General features: G+C 45.8%; 1 protein-coding gene across 1 annotated transcript; it reads left to right on the forward strand.

Annotated features, from left to right (window-relative positions):
* Positions 1-3559: 3559 nt before the first annotated feature.
* Positions 3560-4480, forward strand: LOC108261863 (transcription factor E2F5-like; the record flags this gene model as incomplete). Its single annotated transcript, XM_017462628.3, has 2 exons — positions 3560-3698; positions 4113-4480. Coding segments are annotated over exons 1-2 (413 nt in total), but the record flags the coding sequence as incomplete, so codon positions are not given.
* Between the last annotated feature and the right edge of the window lie 9063 nt (positions 4481-13543).

Raw genomic sequence — 13543 nt, forward strand, 5'->3', positions numbered from 1 at the left:
ACCTCCCTACGTTCACACATACCTATTTATACAATAAAAACACCTACCTGCACACCTACCTACACACCTACCTAACTACACAGCTAACTATACACCTACACACCCAACAACCTACCTACAAACCTACCTTCCTACACACCTACCTACACACCTACCTACCTACCTACACCCTACCTACCTTCACACCCACACACCTACCTACACACCTACCTACCTAACTACACACCTAGCTACCTACACACCTACCTACCTAAAAACCTACACACCTACCTACCTTCGTACACACCTACCTACACACCTACCTACCTACTCACCTACACAACTTCCTACACACCTACTTAGCTACAAACCTACATACCAACCTACACACGTACCTACCTACAAACACACCTACACACCTACCTGCACACCTACCTACCTACACACCTTACTACACACCTAGCTACCCACCTACACATCTACCTACCTACACACCAACCTACACACCTGCCTACCTACACACCCACCTACCTATACACAGACCTACACACCTGCCTACCTACACACCTACCAACACACCTATCTACTTACCTAGACACCTACACACTTACCTACACATCTACATACCTACCTACACACCTACACACCTACCTACACACCCACCTACACATCTACCTACACACCTACCTACATACACAACTACACACCAACCTACCTACACACCAGCACACCTACCTACCTACACACCTACCTACACATCTACCTTCACACCTACCTACCTACACACCAACAAACCTACCTACCTACACACCTACCTATCTACACACCTACCTACCTACCTACACATCTACACACCTACCTACACATCTACACACCTACCTACCTACACACCTCCACCTACCTACACACCTACCTATACACCTAACTACCTACACACCGACACACCTATCTACACACCTACACAACTACCTACCGACATTCCGGCCTACCTACACATCTACACACCTACCTACACACCTACCTACCTACATACCTAACTACACAACTAGCAACCCACCTACACACCTACCTACCGATACACCTAACTACACACCTACCTACCAACACACCAAACTACACACCTACCTACACACCTCCCTACACACCTACACCTACCTACACACCTACCTACCTACACACCCTCCTACACAACTACCTACGTACACACCTACACACCTACCTACCTACACACCTAAAACTACCTGCACACCTACCTACCTACACAACTACACCTACCTACACACCTACCTACCTACCTACACACGTCCCTCCACACCTACCTACCTACATACCAACACACCTACCTTCCTACATACCAACACACCTACCTACCTACCTACACACCTCCCTTCACACCTACCTACCTACACACCTACCTACACAACTACCTACCTACACACCGGCCTACCTACACACCTACACACCTACCTACACCTACCTACACACCTACCTGCACACCTACTTACCTATCTACACACCTGCCTACACACCTACCTACCTCCCTACCTACACACCTACACACCTACCTTCACACCTATCTAACTACACACCTACCTACACACCTACCTACACAACTACCTACCTACCTACACTCCTACTTACACACCTACCTAATTACACACCTACCTACCTACCTTCACACCTAACTACACACCTAGCTACCCACCTACACACCTACCTACCTATACACCTAACTACACACCTACCTACCTACACACCTAACTACACACCTACCTTCCTACACACCTACACAACTACCTACCGACACTCCGGCCTACCTGCACATCTCCACACCTACCTACACACCTACCTACCTACACACCTACCTTCCTAGACTACTACATACCTACCTACACACCTACCTACCTACACACCTACCAACACACCCACCTACCTACACACACATACTCACCTACCTACCTTCCTACACACCTACCTACCAACATACACACCTACACACCTACCTACACACGTAACTATCTCTACACCTACCTACACACCTACGTACCTACACACCTAACTACCTACTTACACACCTACCTACCTACCTACCTACCTACACATACACCTTCACACCTACCTACCTACACATACACCTACACACCTACCTACCTACCTACACACCTACCTACACAAAAAACGCAGACCATTCTATAACTTTATTGTTGGTATATGATCTGTTTGAAAAGACAATGGAAGAAACACTGTTTTTTAAATTAAAAAAAACAAACAAAAAAAAAACAGCTTTGTGGTTTGTTTGTTTTTGTGTGTGTTATGGGAGAGAGTTCAGGCTGCCAGCCTCAGGAGATCCTAGAGCACGTGGAACTTCTGAAAGCTCAGATATCTGAGCTGGAGAGGCAAGAAAGGTAGCTGGATATGTAGAAAGCATGTTTGCAACAAAGCGTCAAACACCTACAGGAAGACCCCAACAGCAGAAGATATCATTTTGAGTTTTTTTTTTTTCTTCTTGCATTTACAAACAGCAACGTTTACACCAACACGTTAGGGTTTTTCCGCATGTTCGGCAAAGTGTAGAAAAGTATGGAAGCCCAGATAATGTTTTGGATGAATATTCTGCTATCAAAGTAGTAACGACTCGTGATACTTAAAACTGAATTTCAATTCCTTTATTTTTTGCACTACGTACTGTATATGATACATATGATATTTCCCCTGTTCTGGAAAAAAGGTGTCCCCCCCACCAAACATTAATCTAAAACTGACTTTACAAGTAGGGCAAATAAAAAAATTATCTCAGCATATAGCTAGGTAAAACAGCCCTACTTGTTGCAGTTGCTACCTAACATGGGTGTTCCTTTCAGAACTAATGCAAGATATGTAGTTGAGATAAATATGGACTCTCCAGTGCAGTACCTAGGGGTACAAATTACACAAGTATACAGTCCAGGAATGTTGACTGCAAATGATGCAAGAAACCAAATATTGCACAATATGTAACTTGAGGTCATCAAGAATGAATTGATAATAGAACATTAGGATGGGTGCACGTTGTTATCACGTTCGCCTCACACCTCCAGGGTTGGGGGTTCGATTCCCACCGTGGCCCTGTGTGTGCGTAGTTTGCATGTTCTCGCTGTCCTCATTTGCAGATTAAAGGTCTCGCCTGCTTTCTCTCACTCTCTCTCTCTCTCTCTCTCGTGCGCTCTCATTAACTCAGGATCACAGCTGTTGATTTTGTCTAGGCTAAATCTTTTTTTTTTTTTTTTTACACTAGTGCAAGTGTGGAGTTTCTCTGTAAGAGGCCTGAAAACCATAGAAGTCCATTGTAATCTCTGCACCACCGTTTTTTAAAAGTGCAGATAATTATAGGCGCTGAACAGTGGCTGTTATGAAGAGAGTCCAGTTTTTCCAGTCTCCTACCAGGTTTTTTTTTTTTTTTGGCACCTTGCCCCAGTAGCAGTTCTCTTTCCTTGGATCTAGATTTAGTTTTAAAGATATAATGGTTTGTTTGTTTATTTATTTATTTATTTATTTATTTTTTTACCAGAATCAAGGTTTGATTTTGACGAATAGAAAGGCTTCCCTTTCTATATTCCTTTACTTTGCATACATATAATTATGTGACTCATGAGGACATATGTGACGTGTTCAGCGGAGACACCCTCCTGGCAGTAATGGCACCTGCAGGGACGCAGCTGGAAGTCCCCGTGCCAGATGTGGTATGTATATGTAACGTTGCATTTCAATAGTTACTTACTGTAGGTCGGTAGTATTGAACTGAGCCTGTGTGATCGAATATGGTGTCCAAAACAAAAAACTACAACAAGAGACTGGCAGTGAATCTTGAGATGTAATTCAAGGCTTTTGGATGTACCAGACAACAGACCAAGAATAATTGCTTAAAGGTTTCTCTCACTAAAACAAAAACCACAATTGTATAGAAAATGGCACCCACTAGTACGTTTAGCTGTTCAGCCACAGTAGTTAATAAATATGTGAAATATACAGTCTGAACTCTTCTCTCTTTGTCAGGGAAGATAAGCGGATCCTGTGGATCAGGCGGTTAGTTATAAAACACGTTTTAACTGGTTCATCTTTTACACTTTGTATTCAGTTTATATGTATTATTTCAGTCTCAGAAAGGCCAGAAGAGATACCAGGTGAACTTGCAGAGCCACTCGACTCCTATCCATGTGCTGCTGATCAACAGAGAGGCTTGTGGCTCCACTCCCGTCGTCTTCTCTGTACCTCCCCTGGATGATATTTGTACCATGCCTACTCCACCCAGCACTCCTGCCAGCCTGCAGAAATACCCCATCTCTTCCTGTGATTTGGAGCACACCCAGCTCAAGAGCCCCGTGCCTGGGCACCAGCTCACTCCCTTGTCCACTTCACCTGATGTTCATATGGGTATAGTCAACTCATTGATACACAGATGTATAGGCTATTTACAGATCTCAAGGTTTTATAACCATTTGTACACCGAGTTCTCAAATCCCGAGTTCTCAAAACCTACCCACACACCAACATGCCTACACACATACCTTCACACCTACCTACCTACTCAACTACATACCTACACTCCTATCTACCTACCTACACACCTACCTACCTACCTACAGACCTACCTACCTACCTACACACCTACCTACCTACCTACCTACATACACACCTACACACCTACCTACCTACCTACACACCTACACAACTACCAACCTACTTACCTATCTACACACCTACCTACCTTCACACACACCTACCTTTCTACCTACCTACACACACACCTACCTTCACAGCTAGCTACCTACCTACACACCTAAACCCCTACATACCAACACACCTACCTACACACCTACCAACCAACCTACACACCTACCTACCTTCACACACACCTACCTATCTACCTACCTACACACACACCTACCTTCACAGCTACCTACCTACACACGTAAACACCTACATACCAACACACCTACCTACACACCTACCTACCTACCTACACACCTACCTACCTACAGATCTACACACCTACCTATGTACACACCTACACACTTCCCTAAACACCTACCTACACTCCTGCACACCTAGCTACACACCTACGTACCTACACACCGACCTACCTACCTACCTACACATCTACCTACACACACACCTACTCAACTACACACCCACCTACTCACCTACACACCTAGCTACATACACACCTAACCACCTACCTACCTACACACCTACCTACACACAAACCTACGCAACTGCCTAACTAGACACCTACTTATCAACACACCTACCTACACACCCACACACCTACACAACTAAACACCAACCGACCTACACACCTACTGACCTACACACCTATCTATTCACCTACACACTTAGGGTCCTAAACACCTAAACACCAACCTACCTACACAACTACAAACACAAACACCTACCTACATACACACCTACGTACACACCTACACACCTACCTACCTAAGCACATACTCACCTACCTACCTACACACCTACCTACCTACCTACCTACCTACTTACACACACCTGCACACCTACCTACACACCTAGCTACCTACCTACACACCTACACACCTACCTACCTACACACCCACACCCACTTACACACCTACTCATCTAACTACCTGCCTACACACCTCCCCACCTACCTACCTACACACCTATCTACACACCTACCAACACACCTACCTACCTAAACACCTACACACCTACCTACCTAGACACCTACACACCTATCTTCACCTGCACACCTACCTACCTGCCAACACACCTACCTACCTACACACCTTAACACCTAACTTCCTACACAGCTACACACCTACCTACACACCTACCTACATGTACCAACCCACCTACACTCCTACACATCTACACACCTACCTACACACCTACCTACCTACCTACACACCTATCTACACACCTACCAACACACCTACCTACCTAAACACCTACATACCTACCTACCTAGACACCTACACACCTACCTACACACCTAACCTACACCTGCACACCTAGCTACACACCTACCTACCTGCCTACAAACCTACCTACCAACACACCTTAACACCTAACTACCTACACAACTGCACACCTACCTACACACCTACCTACATGCACATGTACCTACACACGTACATACCTACACACCTACCTACCTACACATCTACACACCTACATACCTACACACTTACCTACCTACACACCTTCCTACCTACACACAACTAAATACATGCCTAAAAACCTACCTACTAACACAATTACAAACACACACACCGACACACGTAACTACACACCAACCTTCCAAGACACCTATGTACACACACACACCTACCTACCTACCTACACACATAAACACCAACCAACACACACACCTACCTACTTACAAACCTACCTACACACCTTCCTACACACCTACACAACTACACACATACACCTACACACCTACCTACATACACACCTACACACCCACCTACGTACACACCTAGCTACCTACCCACACACCTACACACCAACATACCTACCTACACACCTACAAAACTACACATGTACCTACCTACCAACACACCTAAACACCTACCTACCTACACACCTACCTATACACCTACACATTGACTTATACACCTACCTAGACACCTACCTACACATCTACATAATTAGACACCTACAGACCTACCTACAGACCTCCACACCTACCTACACATAAACACCTACCTACCTACACACCTACCTTCCTACCTACACACCTACCTACTTACACATCTACACAACTACCTACCTACACACCTAAAGACCAACCTACCTACAAACCTAAAAACCTAGCTACACACATACCTTCCTACGCAGCTACTCACCTATGAAACTACACACCTACCTACCTACACACCCACACACCTGCACACCTAACTACACACCTGCCTACCTACATAAACAACAACACAGGTACCTACCTACACACCTAAACACCTACCTACCTACACAACTACCAATACACAGACCTACACAATACCTATCTACACACCTACCTACATACACACCTACCTAACTACACACCTACACACCTAACAGCCTACACACTCACACACCTAAACACCTACCTATCTACACACCTACACATTTACCTACACACACCTACCTACACACCATCCTGCCAACACACCTATCTACACACCTATCTACAAACCTACCTACCTGGACACCTACACTCCTACCTACACACCTACCTTCCTACCTACAAACCTACCTACCTACACATCTACACACCTACCTACCTACACTCCTAAACACCAACCTACCAACACACCTACCAACACACACACCTACACACCTACCTACCTACCTACACACCTACCTACCTACAAACCTTCCAACCTACACACCTTCCTACCTACACACCTACCTACCTACCTAAACACCGATCTACCTATTCAACTACACACATACACCTACACACCTACCTACATACACACCTACCTATGTACACACCTAGCTACCTACCTACACACTTAGCTACCTACCTACACACCTACATACCTACACACCTGCACACCTACCTACCTACACACGCACATACCTACCAAACTACACACCTACACAACTACCTACCTTCCTACACACCTAAATACACACCGACCTCCCATCATACTCACACACCTACCCACTGCCCTAACTACATACACACCTACACTACTAAACACCTACGTACCTACACACCTACCTACCTACCTACCTACATACACACCTACACACCTACCTACCTACCTACACACCTACACAACTACCAACCTACTTACCTATCTACACACCTACCTACCTTCACACACACCTACCTTTCTACCTACCTACACACACACCTACCTTCACAGCTAGCTACCTACCTACACACCTAAACCCCTACATACCAACACACCTACCTACACACCTACCAACCAACCTACACACCTACCTACCTTCACACACACCTACCTATCTACCTACCTACACACACACCTACCTTCACAGCTACCTACCTACACACGTAAACACCTACATACCAACACACCTACCTACACACCTACCTACCTACCTACACACCTACCTACCTACAAATCTACACACCTACCTATGTACACACCTACACACTTCCCTAAACACCTACCTACACTCCTGCACACCTAGCTACACACCTACGTACCTACACACCCACCTACCTACCTACCTACACACCCACCTACTCACCTACACACCTACCTACACACAAACCTACGCAACTACCTAACTAGACACCTGCTTATCAACACACCTACCTACACACCCACACACTTACACGACTAAACACCAACCGACCTACACACCTACTGACCTACACACCTATCTATTCACCTACACACTTAGGGTCCTAAACACCTAAACACCAACCTACCTACACACCTACCAACAGACACACCTACCTACATACACACCTACGTACACACCTACACACCTACCTACCTACACACCCACCTACCTACGCACCTACTCACCTACATACCTACACACCTAACTACCTACCTACCTACCTACCTACCAACCTACAGACCTAAACACCGACCTACTTACACAACTAAACACCTGCACACCTACCTACACACCTAGCTACCTACCTACACACCTACACACCTACCTACCTACACACCCACACCCACTTACACACCTACTCATCTAACTACCTGCCTACACACCTCCCCACCTACCTACCTACACACCTATCTACACACCTACCAACACACCTACCTACCTAAACACCTACACACCTACCTACCTAGACACCTACACACCTATCTTCACCTGCACACCTACCTACCTGCCAACACACCTACCTACCTACACACCTTAACACCTAACTTCCTACACAGCTACACACCTACCTACACACCTACCTACATGTACCAACCCACCTACACTCCTACACATCTACACACCTACCTACACACCTACCTACCTACCTACACACCTATCTACACACCTACCAACACACCTACCTACCTAAACACCTACATACCTACCTACCTAGACACCTACACACCTACCTACACACCTAACCTACACCTGCACACCTAGCTACACACCTACCTACCTGCCTACAAACCTACCTACCAACACACCTTAACACCTAACTACCTACACAACTGCACACCTACCTACACACCTACCTACATGCACATGTACCTACACACGTACATACCTACACACCTACCTACCTACACATCTACACACCTACATACCTACACACTTACCTACCTACACACCTTCCTACCTACACACAACTAAATACATGCCTAAAAACCTACCTACTAACACAATTACAAACACACACACCGACACACGTAACTACACACCAACCTTCCAAGACACCTATGTACACACACACACCTACCTACCTACCTACACACATAAACACCAACCAACACACACACCTACCTACTTACAAACCTACCTACACACCTTCCTACACACCTACACAACTACACACATACACCTACACACCTACCTACATACACACCTACACACCCACCTACGTACACACCTAGCTACCTACCCACACACCTACACACCAACATACCTACCTACACACCTACAAAACTACACATGTACCTACCTACCAACACACCTAAACACCTACCTACCTACACACCTACCTATACACCTACACATTGACTTATACACCTACCTAGACACCTACCTACACATCTACATAATTAGACACCTACAGACCTACCTACAGACCTCCACACCTACCTACACATAAACACCTACCTACCTACACACCTACCTTCCTACCTACACACCTACCTACTTACACATCTACACAACTACCTACCTACACACCTAAAGACCAACCTACCTACAAACCTAAAAACCTAGCTACACACATACCTTCCTACGCAGCTACTCACCTATGAAACTACACACCTACCTACCTACACACCCACACACCTGCACACCTAACTACACACCTGCCTACCTACATAAACAACAACACAGGTACCTACCTACACACCTAAACACCAACCTTCCAAGACACCTATGTATACACACACACCTACCTACCTACCTACACACCTAAACACCAACCAACACACACACCTACCTACTTACAAACCTACCTACACACCTTCCTACACACCTACACAACTACACACATACACCTACACACCTACCTACATACACACCTACACACCTACCTACGTACACACCTAGCTACCTACCCACACACCTACACACCAACATACCTACCTACACACCTACAAAACTACACATGTACCTACCTACCAACACACCTAAACACCTACCTACCTACACACCTACCTATACACCTACACATTTACTTATACACCTACACACCTACCTAGACACCTACCTACACATCTACCTAATTAGACACCTACAGACCTACCTACAGACCTCCACACCTACCTACACATACAAACCTACCTAACCTACACACCTACCTTCCTACACACCTACCTACCTACCTAAACACCGATCTACCTATTCAACTACACACATACACCTACACACCTACCTACATACACACCTACCTATGTACACACCTAGCTACCTACCTACACACTTAGCTACCTACCTACACACCTACTTACCTACACACCAGCACACCTACCTACCTACACACGTACATACCTACCAAACTACACACGTACACAACTGCCTACCTTCCTACACACCTAAATACACACCGACCTCCCATCATACTCACACACCTACCTACCGCCCTAACTACATACACACCTACACTACTAAACACCTACGTACCTACACACCTACCTACCTACACACCTAAATACCTACCTACGTACACACCTACCTACACACCAACCTACCAACACATCTACACACCTACCTAGACACCTACGTACACACACACCTACACACCTTCCTTCCTACCTACACACCTACCTACCTAAACATCTACACAACTACATACCTAAACACCTAAAGACCAACCTACCTACTTACACACACAGCTACACACCTACCTTCCTACGCACCTACACACCGTCACAACTACACACCTAACTAGCTACACACCCACACACCTGCACACCTACCTACGCACCTGCATACCTACTTAAACACCTACACACCTACCTACCTACACACCTACACTCCTACCTAGCTACACAACTACCAATACACAGACCTACACAACTACCTAACTACACACCTACATACCTACTTACACACCCACACACCTACCCACCTACACACCTACCTAACTACACGCTGACCTACCTACACATCTGCACACCTACCTACCTACACACCTTCCTACCTACACAACTACCAATACACAGACCTACACACCTACCTACCCACACACCTACATACCTACACACCTACCTACCCACACACCTACATACACACTCACACACCTACCTACACACCTAAACATCTACGTATCTACACGCCTACACATTTACCTACACACTGACCACCTACCTACACACCAACCTACCTACACACCTATCTACACATCTACCTACACACCTACATATCCAGCTACCTACCTACACACCTATCTACACACCTATCTACAAAGCTACCTACCTGGACATCTACACTCCTACCTACACACCTACCTACCTACCTACACACCTACCTACTTATCTAAACACCTACACACCTAAACACCTACCTACCTACAGACCTTCCTACCTACCTACACACCTACCTACTAATCTAAACACCTAGACACCTAAACACCTACCTACCTACACAGCTACCTATACACCTACACACTTACGTACACATACCTACCTTCCTACACACCTACACACCTACCTACCCACCTACCTACATGCACAAATACACACCTGACCTATGTACACACCTACACACCTATCTACACACCTGCACACCTTCCTACAAACCTACCTACCTACCTACACACATACACACCTACCTACCTACAGACCTACACACCTGCCTACCTACCTACACACCTTCCTACCTACTAATGTACCTACCGGCACTCCTAAACAACTACACACATACCTAAACGCCTACATACATACTTATACACCTACACATTTCCCTACAAACATACCTACCTACCTAAACACCTACCTACATGCACACATAGACACCTACCTACCTACAGACCTACACACCTAAACACCTTCACACATACTTATACACCCACATACATACTTACACACCTACACATTTCCCTACAAGCATATCTACACACCTACCCACAACTACCTACCTACACACCTACCTACCTACAAATCTACACATCAACCTAGCTACACACTGACCTACACAGCTACACATCTACCTACATACCTACCTACACTCCTACACACCTACCTACCTACATACACACCTACCTACCTACACACCTACCTACCTACCTACGCACCTACACATCTACCTACCTATCTACAGACCTACCTACCTAAAGACCGACCTACCTACCTACACACCGACACAACGAAACACCTATCTACCTACACACCTACCTATTCACCTACTCACTTACCTTCACACCTACCTACCTACCTACGCACACACCTACACATCTACCTACACCTACCTTAGACACCTACAAACCTCCCTACCTACACACTTACCTACCTACCTATGTACACACCCTACCTAACTACGCACCTACCTACCTACCTACACAGATACCTACATACCTAGCTACCTACACACCTACAAACATTCCTACCTACCTACACACACACCTCCACACCTACCCACCTACACACCTTCCTACACACCTTCACACCTACCTAACTACACACCTACCCACACATACATACCTACACACCTACACACCTACCTACCTACACACCATCCTACACACCTAACTAAACCCAGAAACACCGACTCACCTACTCACCTACCTACCCACACAACTACACACTGACCCGCCCACACAACTACCTACCCACATCCCTACCTACACACACCTACCTACACACCTATCTACACACACCTACCTACCTACACACCTACGTTCCTAACTACACACCTAACTACCTACACATCTACACACCTACCTACGTACACCCCTAAACACCAACATACCTGCAAACCTACGAACACACACAGCTACACAGCTACCTATCTACTGACCTACCTACCAACACACCTACCTTCCTACGCTCCTACACACCTACCTAACTACGCACCTACACACCTAAACACCTACCTACCTTCACACCTACCTATACACCTACACACTTACGTACACACCTAACTACCTTCATACACACCTACCTACGTGCACACTTGCACACCTAATCACCGACCTACGTACACACCTACACACCTAGCTACCTACACACCCTCCTAGACAACTACACATCTAAGTACCTACCTACACACCTATACACCTGCCTCCCTACACACTCACACACCTACCTACCTACACACCTACATACAGACCTATCTACCTACACACCTACACTCCTACACACCTACCTACCTACACACCTTCCTACACACCAACCTACCTACACACCTATCTACACACCTACCTAACTACACACTTAACTACACACCT

Source organism: Ictalurus punctatus, unplaced genomic scaffold (genome assembly GCF_001660625.3).
Source record: "Ictalurus punctatus breed USDA103 unplaced genomic scaffold, Coco_2.0 tig00007440, whole genome shotgun sequence".
NCBI lineage: Eukaryota > Metazoa > Chordata > Actinopteri > Siluriformes > Ictaluridae > Ictalurus > Ictalurus punctatus.